The 20194-nt window shown below is 37.5% G+C and overlaps 1 protein-coding gene across 1 annotated transcript in view; it reads left to right on the top strand.

Moving 5' to 3' along the window:
* The window catches only part of SLC16A10 (solute carrier family 16 member 10), a 58151-nt gene extending 42721 nt beyond the window's left edge, over positions 1 to 15430 (top strand). The window contains exons 4-6 of the mRNA XM_014055140.2: positions 413 to 556; positions 7657 to 7885; positions 8653 to 15430. Of these exons, the coding sequence (XP_013910615.2) occupies positions 413 to 556; positions 7657 to 7885; positions 8653 to 8888 (609 nt within the window). The 3' untranslated portion in view covers positions 8889 to 15430. The remainder of the gene's footprint in view (positions 1 to 412; positions 557 to 7656; positions 7886 to 8652) is intronic.
* Positions 15431 to 20194: the final 4764 nt, after the last annotated feature.

Here is a 20194-nt window from a genome sequence, read left to right as displayed (position 1 = left end):
GATTTTTATAAATGAGAACAGGTTAACGACATCCTTTTCGACCTTATCTTGGTTTACTAAGTTGAGATATAAACAAGTACTTTATCAATGAGTGCTGTTTATTTGTTTGCCCATTTATATGGGCTGTTATTAAACTAAGAAGTCTCTAATTAGTCAGGATAGGATATTCTGACTGACTACAGTACAAAGCTAAGTCATAATTTGAAACTGGTTCTGAATTTCATTAATTGCATCACAAATAGAAGAACAAAAGAAGAACATTTATGAACAAATTCGTAAAGCTGAGATATGATTGTTTAAACAATGTGTATAAATGTAATAAAGTTTTAAAATATGGCTGATTTTAAACTAAAGTATTATGTGTTAGATTTTTTTGTTATATTAAAATCCTGTTTTTTCTCCTCCTGAATAGCTAAAGCACGTGAAAGAACGTATTGGTGAAAATGTTCCAGATGTAACACTTCTGCTTTGTCTTGGCATTACTTCAGGAATTGGTCGACTGGTCTTTGGCAGAATTGCAGATTATATTCCTGGTGCAAAAAAGGTTTATCTACAGGTACTGCTAGATAATTAATAGAAAGTACATTAATAATGTATTTCTATATGTTTCAGGCCAATAATATGAACATTTTGGTGGATTTTTTTTTCTATATTTGCTGCCCTTAATATTTTCAGACGTACATAACTTTTGCAGAGTTATGTCTGGCATCTAAAGACTACTGAACTGCTAAGTATTTAGAGGCGCAAGAATGGTCCAGGAGACCTGAGATAATTCTGTATAGGCATAGTTCTCACGACTAATATCCATGAAGTAGTGCTTCTGAAAATAGCATGTTACATCAATAGCATGTTTTAACTATTTAAATCTATAGTTATGCAATATTGAATCTTGAAAATTGGCAGAGATACTGTCAGATGTCATGTATTTTCAACCGAGCATTAATTTTGATGTATACAATTACTATGCTTAAAAGTCTGTAGAGATCCTTAGTCACCCAGGTCATGGTTGTCCCAAAGCTACTATTTCAGGAGACCCTTTGGAACGAACTCCCCGTGGAGATTCGTACCCTCACCACCGTCCAGGCCTTCCGCACAGCCTTGAAGAACTGGCTAGCCCGTCAGGCCTGGGGATGAAGATAGTTGCCCCTCCCGAATGATGAATGCATGTTGTTTACTGTTTTTATTATATGTGTCTTTGTTATTGTCTGCATTTCCCCTTCCCTGATTTTATGTGAGCCGCCCTGAGTCCCCTCAGGGAAAAGGGCGGCCTACAAATGTCAATAAAATCAAAAAAATCAAAAATAAAAATTGGAGTTTCTTGTTTTTTTCTTTGAAGACGTTTCGCTTCTCATCCAAGAAGCTTCTTCAGCTCTGACAGGATACAGGCATGGGTGAAATTCACCCGAAACGGTAGTAAAAAATGCTACTGGTTCATCCGAACTAGTAGTAAAAAAAATGCTAGAAATTGCCCAACGCAGCTGATTGTCACATAGCTGATCGTTGGAACTTTTAAAAAACTTTTTAAAGCATTTTTTTACTACCGGTTCAGGCAAATCGGCAGTTCCCACAATCAGCTGTGCGACAATCAGCTGTGCCACGCAATTTATATTTGTTAGAAAGCAGGAAATTCTGCTTTTTAGTGAATCTAAATCGCGCAGCACAGCTGTTTACCCCACTTACTGTGTGCATGCACATGAAATGCGTGTTTTGGGTGCATGCACGCAAGGCACACATGCATGCACAAAGTGAACCACTAGTGAAGCGAACCGGTAGCAGACTTCAGAGCATTGAGTACAAGCTTGTTAACCCCCATCCAGTCTCTAATGGCTTCAAGGCCCTGGCTCATCACGTCCATCGCTTCATTGAGTTGGCACGGGGCGGACAGATACAACTCTGTATCGTCCGCGTATTGATGGTATTTTATCCCGTGCCGTCGAATAATCTTGCCCAGCGGTTTCATGTAGATGTTAAAAAGAAGGGAGGACAGGACCGAACCCTGTGGCACCCCATATGTTAGGGGCCTGGGGGTCGATCTCTGCCCTCCGACTAACACCGACTGTGACCTGTCCGAGAGGTAAGAGGAGAACCACCGTAAAACAGTGCCTCCCACCCCCACCTCCCGCAGTCGTCGCAGAAGGATACCATGGTCGATGGTATCGAAAGCCGCTGAGCCGATGAGAGGTTCTTTTAGTCTGCAACCAGGAGCACGATTCAGGTGACTTGAGGACACAAATAAACCTTCAAGTGCTTCAATAACCCTCTAAAAACAGACTGTGATGTGGTTGGATCTGGCCTTCAGGGCCTTCCTGGAAAATGTAAGGGGCCGGCCCCTGTCGCTTCAGCCCAGTCTATCCAATGCGAAGAGGAAACATTGGGCCAACATGACTTCGGTCCGGTCTACCCAGTGTGAAGAGGAAACATGCCAGCAGTTTGGGGAGTGGTGTCAAGTTGGCCACCCATCATCCACACCCACCCATCATCCACACCCACCCATCATCCACACCCACCCAGTCTGCCACACCCAGTGAGTGGTGTCAAGCTGACCACGCCCACCCAGTCTGCCACAACCACCAGGTCCCCCGAGGTCAACTACAGCCCTAATGAGGCCCGCAATGACACCCCTGCTCTAAAATAATGTAAATGACCAGCTGTCTACAAGGAATATAAATCCTTCTATTCTCCACTATCCTGTAACAGCTAAAGAAGGTTCTTGGATGAGAAGCGAAATATCTTCAAAGAAAAAACAAGGAAGTCCAGTTGCTTCCTGAAAAAGCACCTTTGGGAAAATTACTATGCTACATTTCTTTAGGCAAGACCAAGACCTGAAGTTTGGAATATGAATATTTTTTTGTATGAATTTAATTTTTTTTTAAGGATTGAGTGTACTTGTTTTTCTTTGTATAGCTGCTTGCTGCTTATCTATATAAGGAATTTCTTAAAAGGTCACAAATAGTAATGTCAAGTAAACACTTGGTACTTGGCACCAGTGATGCTGCAGACTTTGGCCAGTATGCCCCAATCAATTCAGGTGACCAAACCTTGGCAAAATATTCTCTTTTCTATAGACAAAGTATTGATTGTTTTAAAGTAACTTTTAAAAGAAGCACTTAAAGAAAGTTGTTCAGAATGAACTTTGAAATAACTATACATATCCTAGCCTAGCTCAGAGGGTAAATATAATATACTTCATAGCTGCAGTAGTCTTCTATAGTTTTACATATACTGTGACAATTAAGATTAGTTAATGGATTGCAAATGATAAGCTTTTATTCAAAGAAAGGACAGATGCTGAACATTTATGACATCAGATTTCTGTCCTTTCTTTCTAATCATATTCTGCATTAGATCTGTTCTTGTCATGCCTCCAGCTAAATTTATCGTCATGGCTAGAACTCTCTCAACCATCGTACTTACCAAACTGGGATAAGAAATAAATGGGACAGAAGCCTCCCAAGTATTACCCGAAGGACCAACAGTTACAAATATTGTTCAGAATTTCCAGAACAATGAGGAATACATTTTCCATAGAACATAAGAAAGTATCTTTCCTTCATATTCTAGAAAATAACTGAAAATATTTGCGTTAATGTCTAAGCTTTCATTCAATCCATGTTAGTAACTTTGCTAACCCATAACTTTGCTATCCCATTCCTAAGAGGTCTGTAAGGAAGCATGCATAAGCGCACCAGCGTTCCTACCGTCCCTGTCCTACTGTCCCTTTTTATTCGTACTCATTTCCTTTGTTCATGTCCATGTTTATACCTATACCTGTTATCTCGTACATGTTTGACAAACTAAATAAATAAATAAATTTCTTGAAAGGCTCAGATTTCATGCTGCAAAGAGACCTTTTTACCTATCTTGTAGCCATTTACATAAGTTTACAGACAATACTAATTTAGTTTAAAACAATGCTGAAAAGTCAGTGAATGCCCTACATGTGTTTGTGGAGATAGGAATTGGGAAATGTCAAACATGTGGTTTGGACTTCTGCAGTCCAGGATCAGGTGAGATTCATTGTGGTTTTGGTTATGCTGAGGTCTGCCTTTACAAAAAGAAAAAAAATGTGATGGAACAACAAAAGGCAGCAGTAGTTTCTGTAATAGAAATGTAAAGACTTATTTTTTATATTTATGCCCCAGCAAGATCACTTGTAAGAAAAGTCATTAAGTTGATCCCTTTTATTCCACTTTTCAAGGCTGAGTTCCTCAAATGCAGTTTCACCTAACAGGAAGAAGGCATTCACTGCTTTTCATTTGAAGTTTTTTGTTTGTTTCAGTGCTAGGATATAGGCAAAGGAAGATTAGATCAACAATGACCGACTCGTTGCCTAGCAGAAATCTTGAAACCCAATATCTTAATATTAGACAGCACACATTTTATATGTAATGTATAAAGTGTTTTTCTTAAAAAACAAAATAAAACATAGGCATGCTTGTGCGAAAGAAATGAAACTTACAAGAAACAATATGGGACAATGGACAGAATACTGAACTTGAGCTGGCACTCTGCTTGGGCAGGATGTTAGGTTTGGATGAGTTCAGCAAAAATTACTCTCATTCTTTTAATGCTGTTGTGGTCACACCGGGTGGTAGCATTTAGCTGACCATAACTAATCTCGAGAAAGCTAAACAAGATCACATCTGCTTAGAACTTAAATGAAAACTGCCAGGATAACATATATCCAATTATTAGACCAGACCAGGATATTATGGTAAGCAACCCAAGATAAGGTGAGAGCAAATCATGTCTGGATGTGACCATGCAGTTAAACGGAGTTGAGACTGATTCTAGGGAAATGGAGAGATTTTTTTTTTAATTACTTCCCAGGAAAGTAAAAATTACTGATGTATTGATTATCCTTATCATTATTAAGTGTAACATGTTGCATTTGCCAAGTTCCTATAAGCAACCTTCTACATTCTTTACCTAAACACTCTAAAATATCTTTTAAGGCAGCCTTGCAAAGAACATATTTTGGCAATCCAGTCTTTAAAAGGAAAAAGCACATAAGCCAGTAACACAGCATAAATCACTAAGCTATGAAGCGGTATATAAGTCTACTGCTATTGCTATTGCTATTACTCCTGCGGGGCTGGGGGGGGAAACGACCCTCCCCAGTCCTCAGGAGCACTTTGCAAGCCTCCCAAACCCTCTGCACGTCCATTTTTGCAAAGGGGGTGGGGTTTCAGTAGGCCAAAAATCCTATATTCAGTTTATAAGACACACCCAGATTTTCACCCTCTTTTTGCGGGAAAAAGGTGCATCTTATACTCTGAAAAATATGGTATTTATGAATGGAAAAAAAATTCCCTGGCCACGTAGCCATGGCCATTTAAACTTCTGGTAAAACTGCACAGCCTAAGAGCATTTCCAAACTGCTTCCTTGCCTTTTAGAGGGAATGCAACTTATTCAAAGGAAATTGCACACCCTTCTTGAAATTGATGGTGTAAGGTTCCAGCAGTTTTCCCAAGCCACTGAAATGCTAGAGAGAGTGAGACTGCAGATGAGGCTTGAAAAACATATCAGCTTTTATTTATTGCCATAGCAAAAGCTGGGTGACAAAACTATATGCAAAACATACAAACAAATGCATGTAAGGAATAGCCACACCACAGAAGAGTGGCTCAGAGTATTATATTCATTTTAAGCAGATAGAAACAAAGTTTATCCAATCAGATAAACAGACAAAGATTAGTTACCAATGTGATCTTTAAAGCGTTCTTTTGTTCAAGCTCCTGCCTCTGTCTACCTTATCTATGTAGTATTCCTATAGCCTTGTGTAGGGGGTGGCAGCCTCCTTTTGCCAAGTTGTTTTTCGGCAGAATGCTTTACGGATTTATGAGCCAGGAAAACTCCCTAGTTTGGTTCCTTTATCTATGTGGCCAGTGTAACAATTTCTTCTATGTTCCTAGCTTTGAAGCCAAGAATAGAAGTGAGACGCAGCAGTTAGATAACATTTGCAGTAATGCCATCCAGTATTAAGGTTCCAATTTGCGAGGCTAGAAAACAACAAATTTCTGACAGTATACAATAATATAAGCAGAAGAAAATATAGATTCATATATTCTTTCAATGGTTTTCCAACTTTGAACCTCATCTATTACTACATTTCCTGTAAATAATGCTTTGACATTCCCACTGATGAGAGGAGGACAGTCTGCTCTGGTAACCTTCCACATGGACAGAGCTTCCTTCCCCTTCTATAGTTCTCATCCAGAGGAACCAGTGGGAACAAAGGAAAGGGATGTCTGTCTTGCATTTGAATGATGTTTCAGGCCAGACATCTGGATGGATTCTCAATTGTTCCATCTGATTATAACTTACACCAGACACATAAACACAGAATCCTTGACTCTGGAAATGAGCCTGGAATTACAGTCATAAGACATTTTCGTTGTTAAGCAGTTCATCACATCACCACACCCAATGTTACAGTCTTTTTTGCAGTGGTTCTTAAGCAAATATCACAGTTGTTATGTGCAGTCATTTTCTTATTTTTTTTTGTTGAAAGTCGGAAGTAAACACCAGAAACCATTAAAAAAAAGTAAAAATTGTGACCGCAGGACATGGCACATAACTTTAAATGTGAGCCAGTTGCCAAATAGCCTATAAGCAATTGTGACTGCAGGGGTAGGAGGGAGTGTATGCGGCCATCAGAATTCTGTAATCGAGTCACAAGTAGCTCTGGGGCAGTTTATTATACCTGTGGATGGTTGCTAAGAGACTAAAAGATTAAACAAGGACCACTTGTATCCCACATTTATTTTTATAAATACCTCAAGTCAGCAGATGTACCTAATACTCCTTCCTCCCTTCCTCCTCTATTTTCCTCACAAGAATAATCCTGTGAGGTGAGTTGGGCTGAGAGAGAGAGAGAGAGTGACTGGCCCAGCCTGCTTTCATGTCTAAGAAGGGACTAGACCTCAAAAACAGCATAAGAGTTATGCCATGTTTTCGTAATTGTAGTGCTGCATATAATAAAGTAATTTGGACGCCTTACAATAAATAATTAACAGAATATGTTTTTAATGATGTCCCTCAACTTGTAGGAGGCCTTTTGGTCTAATACTGGCTTTCATGGGGGAAAAAAGAGTAAATGCTAATTAATTTCTCTTTCTCTGCCAATCCACATGAAATCTTCCAAAGACGCCTTGAGGTGTCTGGAGAACATTGAAAGTTGCTGGAGAGATTTGCACAGAAAAAAGAAATGTGAAAATCATCTACTTTGTCCACAGATATCCCAATCCGTTGGTGGAAGAACTGTCTATCAGCAAGTAGACACAATTAGATAAAAGGACACTTTCCTAAGTCAAATAGACTTCTGATGACTATATAGACACATCAGCTTAGTTCTCTTGATAACAATAAAAAGTGGGTTTACTATTACTTTCTTTATAGTAGCAGTTATAAAGATCTTACTCCCTAGTTTACTTTGCTACTTTGGGATTTCCTTGAATTGAAGAATATAAGGAATTTAAGTACAACTATGTCAGATTTTGCTTAGTTTTGTTTGTTTAAGAAAATCTAAGCTTGACCTAGGTGGAATTTTTAAATTAATTTTTGGTGGAAAAAATCATTTGCAATGGATACAATAATAGAATCCCTTTGCTGTTTTTCACCATTTCATTTCCTCTTGTATTCCTCTTGTACAGGTGATATCCTTTTTGTTAATTGGCCTGATGTCTATGATGATCCCGTTATGCAATACCTTTGAAGCTCTTATTGTTGTCTGCCTTATCATGGGCCTTTTTGATGGATGCTTCATTTGTATCATGGCACCCATTGCTTTTGAGTTAGTTGGCGCACATCATGTTTCTGAAGCAATTGGATTCCTTTTGGGGTTGATGTCTATACCAATGACAGTTGGCCCACCTATTGCAGGTAAGCAGAAAAGTTTCATTAAACATATAAAAAGCATATCAAGTAGTAATGCTGTTATGTTTTTAACTGTTTTAATGGTGTATTTTTAATATTTTGTAAGATGCCCAGTCCTTTAGGCTAGGTTGCCACAGTACATTTAATATCATCTTCCAAAAACATTTGCCTATCTCAAATCCTTGGAAAGGACTTGACACGTTGATAAAAATGCCAAATTAGTCTAAATATCTTCGGACTGTGTAAACAACAACAACAACAACAACAACAAATGAAGTTAGTACCAATAGTAATAGATTCCTTGGGAGCAATCCAAAAACAACTGGAATAACACTTGAACACCATCTGCATTGACAAAATCACCCTCAATCAAGAACCAGGATCTAGTAAAGGCTTCTTGCTGGAAGGAAGAGACCTTTTCTGAATCTCTCTTTATTTATTCTTATTCTTTCAATTGGAATAGCATAAAAAGGTTTACTACAAGGGGGATTGTAGAAAATCATTGCTCTTCCTCCTTCTTACAATATCAATTCCCTGAACACAATTTATATATCACCCAATAGCAGTTTTCCTTTTTCTGAGACTGCTTTTGAAGAAAGGAAATGCTTTATTAATCTACAAGATTGGTTTTTTTTATTATTTTAAGACTTATGTTTGGTGATTATTGTACGTATAATGAACTCAGGAGTACTTCCACATTTTAAAAACCTCCTGAAAAATATAGCTATTTAGCTTGAGTGTTAATTTAGTGTTATTTTTTCCCCTTTTTCCAGGAAAGTTACGGGATCACCTAGGCACTTATGATGTGGCATTCTACCTAGCAGGAGTTCCACCTATTATTGGAGGAGCTATATTATGTGCCATCCCATGGGTGCATGAAAAGAGGAAACGCAAAGAACAAGCTACACCAGTGAATGGAGAAACCACAGTAAAAATGCTGGAAATCAAACCCCTACCTGTATCGGACTCATATGAGAAACCTAGCAAAGAATCAGATTCTGTTATTTAATATTGCTATTTTTTTCTACCAGATTGAATTTATTTTTATAAAATTAGGTAGCTTTCTGTTTGTAAACTGAGTGCACCATGGTCATGCTTTTTGGCAAAGGTATGGCGAGCAGTGTGGAAAAAGTATGAAGAAATCTTTTCAGCTGTTTTTGGTTGCATTTACAAAATACGTTTCCACTTTTATATGACCAATGTTATAACTGAATATATGCTAGTGAATGTGTAAGTAGAAATATATGAATGTATATTTGGGAGTCAAGATCTGTCCTGTCTTACCAGCTGATTTCCTCCCAATCCCTTCATTTTAAAATCTGTCCAGCAGAGTGATTCAGCTGGAACTTTTAGTAGCATCTAGTGGTTTTAAAACTATTATTGCTAATTTTTAAAAGTTTCGGGGATGTAGATTCAGGGTTTTTTAAATTGCGGTAATTTTTTTGCAAAATGACATCTGCTCTTTAGAGTGCTACCAAGTTGAATAATGTCTCGTTGTGTGATTTGCTTCTTGGTGACGTTTTGGCCTTGTTTGATTCAGTCCATGCCATATTGCTTCTGAAGGGAATATAAGGTCCAGCTTAATCCAAACTTACAAATTGTAAGTTACCTAACATAACTTACAATTTGAGCATTTATTTTTACAATATTGATATGTGCAGGATAAAACAGAATATTATAATGCAATACTGACACTTATTAGTTTTTTGTAAATTTTCTGTTGCTTAAAATTTAGCAGTTCCAGCTTCCTGTCTCAATATAGATAGTACTATAGTAAAATTAGGGGTATTTCATACTGAATAATTCAATTAAAGGCCGATTTTCTTTTCATGTGTATATGGGAAAGAATGTGCTGAAACACATGACTGTCATGTCATATAGTGCCTAGGAATTATAGTTCAAGCAATTATTTGTTAATAAGATTTTAATATTACAGGTAGTCCTCACCTTATGACCATAACTGAGATTGCAACTTTTGTAACTAAGTGAAGCAGTTATTAGATGAGTCACACCCAATTTTATGACCTTTTTGCCATGATTATTAAGCGAGTCACATGGTCATTAAGTAAATCCAGCCTTACCCATTGACTTTGCTGGTTAGAAGCTCCCTATGAAGGTTTTAAATGATGATCACATGAACCAGGACATTGTACCTGTTGTAAATACATGCCAGTTGCCAATCACCCCAATTTTAATCACTATGGGGATTCTACAATGGTTGTAAATGTAAGGACTGGTTGTAATTCATTTATTTCAGTGCCTTTGTAGCTTCAAGTAGACGCTAAACAAATGGTGATAAGTCAAGGACTATATGAACATATGTTAAGTACACTGACGTGAATTTTTCAGTTATATTTGCATGTTTTTATTATTGATTCAGAGTTCAGCAATTTTACATGTGACTTGCTTTCTCTGTTGTTTTATTTTCAAATCAAAAGATATGTTTAAGATAGCATTAATTATTCAAGTTTCAGTACCGCTGTGCATTTCTCTGGTCCTTCCTGTGCAATAGCACAGTTGTTAAAAATAACAATCCTGTGGATGAAGGCCAAATTCTGATTCTATCTTGCTCAGGTCCTGTGTTCTGCATCAACAGCAGAAACAAGCAGGATAGATACTGAGAATGACGTGGCAACACCCACATGGGTTATCTCTCAGTATTTTGAAATTAAAGCTGCATTTGGCTGCATAGACTCTCCAGGTCTTGCGGTATTCTATCATTTTTTCTCAATAGAGGCATTTTGCAGCATCCAGTTCATCTTAGCAGCTCTTTAGGCCTCCAGCTGAAGGATGTAAACTGGCCATCAATTATGTACTATGTACATACTCATACTTTTTTTCACCTGCAGTAAGCAACATTATGCAGTGTGCAAAATAAGAAATAGTGAACCCGTCAAATTAAAGCCTCAAGATAAGGAAACGTGACTAAATCTGATTTAGTTTCATGCTAAAGTATTTCATCACTTCAAATCAATTCACTCTATTTCTCTACCTAGTCTCCAAAGAAACTAATCAAGGAGAGAACCAACCTAGAACTAAAGAGAAATATCCTGGCAGAACAATTAATCAGTGGAATGACTTGCCTCCAGAAGTTGTAAATGCTTCACACTGGAGGTTCTTAAGAAGAGATTGGACAACCATTCGTCTGAAATGGTATAGGCGGTTGAATGGTATAGGCTGAAATTGAGCAGGCGGTTGGATTAGAAGACTTCCAAGGTCCCTTCCAATTCTGTTACTACGTTATTTGACCATTACTACATTATTTGACCATTTTCACCCACTTCTAAAATATTTCTTTTAGTTTCACTGAAGCTTTTCCTCTGCCTCTTTCATTCTTGAATGCATTCTTTCATCCTTGCTCTATTTGACTGCATTTTTTCAACTATATATTTTCCTTTTCCTGATAAATCTATCAACTACTATTTTTATACTTTCTATTAGCATTACATCACATAGTTCTGCGGCACTCAATGATTGATTACTTATGTGCCATCAGTTGAGTGTTGACTCTTTATCAGCCAGATAGATATATTTTCTCCATGACAGCCTTCCCCTAACCTGATCTTTCAGTATCAGTGTTTTCATTCTGTTCCAGCGAATGCTGGCTGGGGAATTCTGGGAGTTGAAGTCCGGACATCTTCAAGTTGCCAAGGTTGAAAAACACTGGTCTAGGTCCTTTCACCTTATCATTCACCTTATCATCATCTTTTCATTCATGGGGTCATTCTAGTTTCAGTCATATTTTGTTTTAGGGTTTTCCCCATTAAGTTCTCTTTTCTCTCAAATCCATTCTTTACACTATTCAAAAATGGTGGTAGTTTCATAAACATACTCTCTGTACATCCTTACATTCTTTACTAATTCTCTTAACCTTTCATCATAATCATTTTTGCACATGAATGAACTTACATTTAAAGTACATATTTGAAACAGATTTTTCTAAGCAGACATTTACCAGTTACCATTCTTACTTGTTCTTGGGTCTCTAAATTGCTCATTTAGGGTTTTTAAAAAGTTTTTATTTTATTTTAATTGAACAAAAACACAAAAAAAAGAATCATCATTCATTACATCTTGTATAGAAAGCGTGTCGATTGGTTACAAATAACTTTTGTGCATTTCTTCCACAGTCATTATTTATAATTCATATTAGATTATACACTTTAAATCAAAAATCTTTGTATATCTTACTATCAATGTACCACAATTCTCATTTGACTACAATTATTTGAACATGCTTTTACCTCAAATCATTCATACTTAAAGACACAACCACATAATGGCATTCATTAGCTATTTCAAAAAAAACCTCCAATAACATTACACCTTTATGACATCTTTTAAGTAAAAGTCAATAAAGTTTCTAAACCTTTCCCCCCACTTTCCCCCCCAACTCACTATTTAGAATTTATATCCGTTACTTTTGCCAATACCATAGCATGTATATAGGATTAAACAATGTCCATTGACATTTCCTTGTTGTTATTATAATTGGCTAAAAATCATTTACTATTTATGTCCCATCTCCTCTCATCAGACACCCCCCCCCAAAAAAAGAAAAAAACTTACACCTTTGTGACAAGATCTAAATAAAAATTTGTTAATAAAATTTATAGGTCTTTTTTCCAAGTCACAATTTGCAATTTATATCCAAATTGCTTTTACTAGTTTGCCAGTACATGTATATATCACTAAGCTGTATCCATTGTCATTTCATTATTGTTATTATAGTTAATTATTTGTTAATGAATAAACATTTAATAACAATCTAAAACAATTTAAGAGTTACTAAATTCCTACTTATTGATCACCAAAATCAACTAATTTTTTATTATCAACTTTCATTGACAACCTGTATCTTTCCAGTAACAAAACAGTCTTATTTCTCTCTTGTCATTTAGTTTTTTGTGTTCTCTCACCTTGTTCAAACCCATCCATTGATGTTACCAAACAAAATATTTTTTCCTACATCATATTCATTCAGAACATCGCACAATTTTACTAAAACTCATCACTGCCATATACACTATTTTCTAGAGTTTAACCTACAGCTATTGTCAACCTACAGAATCTTAATTTTATAAGTATCACATTTTTTGACAGCAATTCATCCTTTCTGACATAGATTTTTAGCTTTCATTTGTCATATCTCCTCTGCATGTATTCATCAACCCCCGAATATTAGAGTAACTTCATTCACTTCTTGATTTTTGTTTGGTTTAAGAAAATCCTGTCCAAAATGAGACACTTTCAATCTGCTGGCATTGAGTCCTAACAAACCACTACCACATCAGGAGTGGGTTCCTGCCAGTTCTAACCTCTTTTATAGAAGAGGTTCCACAAAGCTACAGTGCTGTTTAGAACCGATTCCAGCTCCCCCCCCCCATCCTCACATCATCAAGATGAAGAGCAAGAGGAGGAATTCTGAGAGTTGAAGTCCACAAGTCTTAAAGCTGTCAAGTTTGAACACCCCTGGGATTTTTTTTCTAAAGGGTTAGGGGTGCAAGGGTCTTGTAACTTGACAGCTTTACGACTTGCATGCTTCAAATGCCAGAGTTTCTGAGCCAACATTTTGGTTGCTAAGCAAGAGTGTTGTTAAGTGAGTTTCACCCTTTTTACAAGTTGGCCACACCCACCCAGTCACATGGCTGGCAAGCCACTCCCACCTGGTCACATGGCCAGCAAGCCACTCCCACAAAGCAGGCCACACCTACAGAAGAGGTTCTAAAAAAATTTGAAACCCACCACTGTACCACATCCTCCCATTGCCAATTCTCTTGCTGAAGTACCTACTATCTTCCATTTTTCTGTTCTAGGAAAGTAGTTTCTAATTCCTTTTTCTTGGTGGGTCTTTCTGGGCATATATGAATAGATAGAAGACAGATAAGATAGGCAGAATTGATAAATAGAAAGTTGAAGCATCAAAATGCCTATACAGACACAACCACCAGATTTAAAGTAAATTCATAGTATTCTGTTGGTCTCCAACATCCTTTAGAGTGAATTTTAGCAAAAATGCTGTATTAGCAGTTTTACCATTTTTACAGTCATGAAGTAGAAAGCAACCCTTTGGACCTGAGGGTTAAATTCTACTTCCCTGAGTGACTGGAAAAATGAAAAATGTTGCAATCTCACAGGGAAATATAAATGACTCAGGGAAATAAAAACAGTAATTAAAAAAAATATACCAGGTTCCAAACCAGCAACCTTCTACCATATTTGTTAACAGTGTTATAAACATTGTACTATTCTAGCATTCCTGGTGAAGATGGTTCTGGAACACTCACAGAGTAACCATTGATTAAGCTGTGAGGGTCACTCTTGCCTTTAAGATGTAGCCAGTGAACTGCTGGGATTACGGTAGTATTAAAGGATATTAGCCAAAGCAGACAGGGCAACAGGGCAGGGCAGATAAGCCCTTAGTTTCACAGACATATAACATACCTATATTTGCTTCTTTCATTTAATCAATTAATCCATGCTCTTTATTCATTTATTCTTATATTCCAAGTCACAATCTAACATACGTTGTCACTAGATGAGCCCATAACAACTCATCTGTACTACTATAATTGTCTTTCTAAAAAAAAATGTAACCAAAACCATTTTACACTAAATGCATACATGCTATGTCCGTGATGGCGAACCTATGGCATGAACCGTCGCCCCACCATGCATGTGCATGTGCCTCCCGCTGGCCAACTGATTTTCGGGTCTCTGCCGCACATGCGTTGGGTGGTGGGGCACGTGCAGGAGACACATGGGAGGAGTTGCACATGCATTCCCACCCTCCACAGCCTGTTTTTGGTCTCAAGAGGCTGCAGAGAGGTCTGCTAGGCCCAAAATGGGGCACGGGGGTGTGTGCACATGCACAGGGGGCGCAAGGCATGCTTTTGGCACGCGACGACAAAAAGGTTAGCCATCACTGTGCTATGTGATGCAAGCTAAGTTATCTACAATCTAAGAGACTAGCTTGCATGCCAACATACTGTTGCTTGCATCCTACTAAGTAAAAGATATACAATATTTTAGCACACATTCAGCAACTGCATGCCACTCGGCAAAATCCTAGCAAGACCCAAGTTGCTGTAGCCTCCAGTTCTGGTGGCCTATTTAGGGATGGTCTTGGACTTTTGGCTCCTGCTTGAGAAGTCATTTTGTGCACCAATTGCTTTGAAAAACTGTCTGTTCCTCTGGGCATTGGGACAAGATGTTTAATCATTTTTCAGTGGTTTATAATTTTGGCTTGGCTCAATTTTCTTCTATTTTCTGTTGTTTTCTGGTTCCTGTTTCTTGTTTTATTTCTGTGTAAGCCACCCAAAGTCACAATCTCTGAATTGGGCTGCCATATCCAGTAAATTGATTATCTAAATAAATGTGATCATTACAGCATCTTTGTCTTTCTAGTTGTTGTTTTTTTAGCTCCAGGACTTGTGAGGCACAGAAATGTAGCAAATGAATTTAAATGGCTTCTTCAAAGGAGATTCAAAAGCACTGAACAGACAAAGGTTACCTCTGTATTTACCAATAAAAGATATATCCATGGAAGGACTTCTGTTCATATCTTAAGATTTTTATTTATTAGAAAAATCAAGGAGGTGCTTCAACCAATTTTATGCTAGGTTTACAGAAGTGGAACATATACAATAAAGAATTTCATTTCTGAGGGTGTGTGTGTGTATATGTCTGTGTTTGTTTACAATTTCAGTTTTAAACAGATAGAAAATATTGTCCACAGGCTATTGAGATGCCTGCATATATAAAATTGTTTTATATTTTTGTTCACTTCTCATAGAGATCTACAGGGCATAATTATAATCAGATGTTTTCTGCTTTAATTACATTGCAGCAAAAATTTCTTCTAAGAAAGATGATTTTGTAATGTTTTGTTGAGAAAGCAAACCAGTCTTGGACAGCAAACTTTAGTTATTACTTTTATGAGAGAATGTATCCCTGCCTTTTTGTGTTGGATCATCTTTTTTATTTCTGTATTTTTGAACTATTTTTTTCTTTTTCCTTTTTTTTACAAGTCCTAAAGGGAACTTGACAACAGTACTTAAAGAAGCATGCTAACACATATGAATTTATTAGTCAGATGATGAAGAAACAATCTGTTTGCTTAGCTGGATATTTATTTTACAGGCTGCTGTAGTCACTACCAATTCAGAGATAACTCAACTCCCCCTTTGTAATATGGACTAAAACCAAAATACAAAATATGACATAAATACATTTAAAACATCACATTGATAAGATCCTTGGTGTAAAACACAGTGAATTGTTCAAAACAAAATATAATTCTTTCTTCCCCCCGCACTCCCAAATATGCATCAATAACTGGTCCTTTCCAGGCTTTCTGAATGCCAGATAGGAGGGGGGCTATAAAGAAAAGGGACATTTCCATGGCTGCTACAGGTGCCATCCCTGAGCAAAGAGAAATGGAAGGAGCCTCTTCTATTTAGCCTTATGAGTTTTCTCTGCAGGAAAACCAAGGATGGTTCAAGGTTCAAGGTTCATTTTATTTATCTGCCGCCATATTCCCGGGGGGACTCAGGGCGGCGCACAAACCCAAGGAGGGGAAGGGAAAGACAAGAACTACAACAAAAAGTACAGGGAATTTAAAACAACCAACAGCCACACGATTCGAGGGAGGAAGGGAACTCATCGACCCGAGGCCTGCAGACACAGCCAGGTTTTAACGGCTTTTCGGAAGGCCTGGAGAGAGGTGAGGGTCCGAATCTCTGTGGGGAGCTCGTTCCAAAGGGCCGGAAGGAAACAATCCTGCCTTGTCTGCATTAGTCTTATTAGCAGAGCAGATCTTAGCATTTTGATATATATACATATGGAATAATTATCACTAATGGGAGAAAATAAATTGCATTTCCATGCAGTTTAGCATGTGCATCCCATGTAGAAAAAAAAATCCATTTCTAAGGCTTCAGAAGCTGAAGATGTTTGAGAAACACAAGCTGACTTGTCATTCCAGGTACTGAATAAACAGAACGCCTTACAACAGTTCGACTTACAACAGTTAATGAGCGCTCAAAATTAAAACGGCACTGAAATAAGTGACTTTTGACTGTTTTGAAAAAATACCTTTGCAGTATTCCCATTATCATGTGATCAAAATTCAGATGTTTGGCAATTGGTTCATATTTATGACCGTTGTTGTGTCCCAAGGTCATGTGATCACTTTTTGTGACCTTCTGATAAGCAAAGTCAATGGGGAAGCCAGATTCACTTAACAACCGTTACTAACTTATCAATTGCAGCGATTCACTTAAAAACGGAGGCAAAAAAGTCATAAAATGGGTCTAAACTCAACAAATGTCTCAACCAGAGAAATGTTGGGCTCAGTTATGGGTCATAAGTCAATGACTACCCTTAATGCTAAAGAGCTGACCATATGGGCTTTTAACTGAAAGCATTTTTTCTACCTTTGTCTCTCTCTGTCTCAGGGTAGTTAGGAACATCTTGAAATTTAGAAAAGAAGCAATCTTTTTTTTTAATTGAAAATTTTTGGGGAAAAAAAAGGCTTTTACAAATATTTACCTCACCTCCCCCCACCCTCCCCACCTAGACCCAACCCCCAGAAAAGAAGCGATCTTGATTGGAAGTCAGGAAATGATATCACTAATTTCTAAAAGCTTCTAACAAGTAAATATTGTATTATCAAGTCATTGTGAAATCTTAGTAAATGCACAGGTGGATCATCTTCGGGATGATCTGCCCTTATCCTAACCATTCAGATCTGATGGCTTCCATCACTGCGCTAATAAAATCCTTTTCACCTTTCTACTTCAATCTTTTCTGGCATTATGGATTTTTCTCAAGAGAACTAGATTTTTGCATAGCATGTCCATTATATGAATTTCAGCCTAATAATTTGTACCTTAAAATAAATTTTAATTAATTTGTTTGTTTTCTGACAATCTATGGTATTCTTGGGAGTTTTCATATCAATACTCTTTTTATCCAGTTTCTTGAAATTTTCTGCATGATTCTGTGATCTTTGTGCTCCGGTATAAATACATCATGGCATCTGAATCAGTGGTGGGATTCAAAAAATTTTACTACCGGTTTTGTGGGCATGGCTTTGTAGGCTTGGTGGGTGTGGTTTGGTGGGCATGGCAGGGGAAGGATACAGCAAAATCCCCATTCCCACCCCACTCCGGGGGAAAGATACTGCAAAATCTCCATTCCTACCCCGCTCCAGGGGAAGGATACTGCAAAATCTCCATTCCCACTCCACTCCAGGGGAAGGAGACTGCAAAATATCCATTCCCATCCCACTAACCTGCTTTCCAGCTCTGTTCTCCTGTGCAGGACACCAAAAGAAGACCCAGCAGATCTGGGACTCAGCGGGCAGTGAATAGATAGGGGTGGGGTCAAGGAGAGGTAGTATTTGCCAGTTCTCAGAACTACTCAAAATTTCCGCTACCAATTCCGCAGACCAGTCAGAACCAGCTGAATACCACCTCTGATTGGAATATATTTTCCAGAGCCTTCATTGCTATGTATTGTAGTGCTAGTTTTAGCTCATTTGATTGTTAGTTCCTTTGTAGTTATTCTAAAAGGCAAAAGCTATTATTACTTCATTGTCAGTTCTAAGGATGCTTGCTAACATGTAGCCAGTTGGAAAATGTTCCCTTTTTGTGCGTGTTCCTGTTTCTATTTTTGATGTCCTTAAAAGATTTCGTAATAACCTCTTTTTGTCAACAGCTTCCAGAAATTCTTTGCTAAGTGTCTTTCTAAGAGCTTTATTTTTCTTGAGTTTTGCTTCTCTTCTTGGCAATTTCCACCATTTGTTGACATGTAATTTGATTTCTTCTATTCCACTTTAGCTTGAGTTGGAACATGCATTTCAGCAGTTTGTGATCTGCTGTAGTTAGTCCCTGGCCATACTTTTCCAATTACAATATGACTGCATTCTTCCATCCTTTTGTACCAATACAAGTTTGATTTTTATGAACTCCACCTGGATATACTCATGTGTGTTGGCATCATTTTAGTTGTCCTAAGACTGCAATGAAGAAATAATTGGACTGAATAGCTTATTATTCTAAGCTGCTTGTCCGCTTTATTTCAGCTTATAGGCCACATATCCAATTACCTTTTTAATGTTTCCAACTTGGAAGCAACTTGCTTGGATATTTTTATTTATTTGTATCCCATCTTTATTATTTTTACAAATAACTCAAGGCAGTGAACTTATCCAACACAACTTCCTTCTATTTTTCCCACAACAAAGCTGTGAAGTGTCTTGGGCTGAGACAGATTGATTGGCCTATATTAGTCACCCAGCTGGCTTTCATGGGTAAGTTGAATGCATGGTCTTTCTAATCTGGTGCCTTAACCACTCAACCAAATTGGCTTTAATATTTTGTCAATTTTAGATTTAAAATAACCATAAAACCCACCATAATTGCTGCCCAATATATTACTTGCTTGCTTTAGCTGAGCAGCTGGGATGATCTTCATACCTCTGTGACATTGCTGAGTACCGTGTGTGTGTGTGTGTGTGTGTGTGTGTGTGTGTGTATATATATATATACACATATACACACACACACACACACACACACACACACACACACACACACACACACACACACACATATATATATATATATATATATATATATATATATATATATATATTAAGGTACACTCCCAGAATACTTCACTTGTTCCTGATAGAAAACTCTCCCTGCCATGATGAAGCAGGATAGCAGGGCAGGAAAATGGAATCATTAGTTAGGATTATTAAATTTAATGCAGTATAAACTTGGTTTGGGAGCGTTGCCTTATTTTAAAGAGTCTGATCTAGATTGTTGTGTCTGTTGTGTGTGCATGTTGTGGGAGACTCTAGATTGATGGAGCAACTGTTCACAATCAAAATTACTTTTTTCACCTGTTTTTGTTTCAACTTTTTTTCTAGTTTTTTTCTGATTTGCTGTGTATAATAAAGACTGATTCCTGATTCCAGACTAACTTTCAGTAAAGGAGGAATGGAATAGTTTAGTCGGAGCACAGCTTCTTTTCACTCTCTATTCCAAGGGCAGCTGCAACTGATTGCACTAGAAAATAAAAAGAAATGAAATGAGCCAGCTAACCAACAGACAGACTGGTGTAGGGATTTCCATCAGCCCCCATAGACCACTCTGCTTTTGAAAAATATTCACGTGTTATAATTTAGAACTTACTAACTGCAACCTTATAGCCCAACTCAATACACATAAAAGGCTTCATTTTCCACAGGTAGGTAAAGTTGCAAAGTTATGTGTCCCCGCTGTTAACCACATTAACATCACA

The sequence above is a fragment of the Thamnophis sirtalis genome, unplaced genomic scaffold (genome assembly GCF_051295495.1).
Source record: "Thamnophis sirtalis isolate CommonGarterSnake01/CBP01778 unplaced genomic scaffold, rThaSir2_p1.2 scaffold_6, whole genome shotgun sequence".
NCBI lineage: Eukaryota > Metazoa > Chordata > Lepidosauria > Squamata > Natricidae > Thamnophis > Thamnophis sirtalis.
Note: the sequence above shows the minus strand (reverse complement) of the source record. Positions and strands in the feature narration are given on the sequence as shown.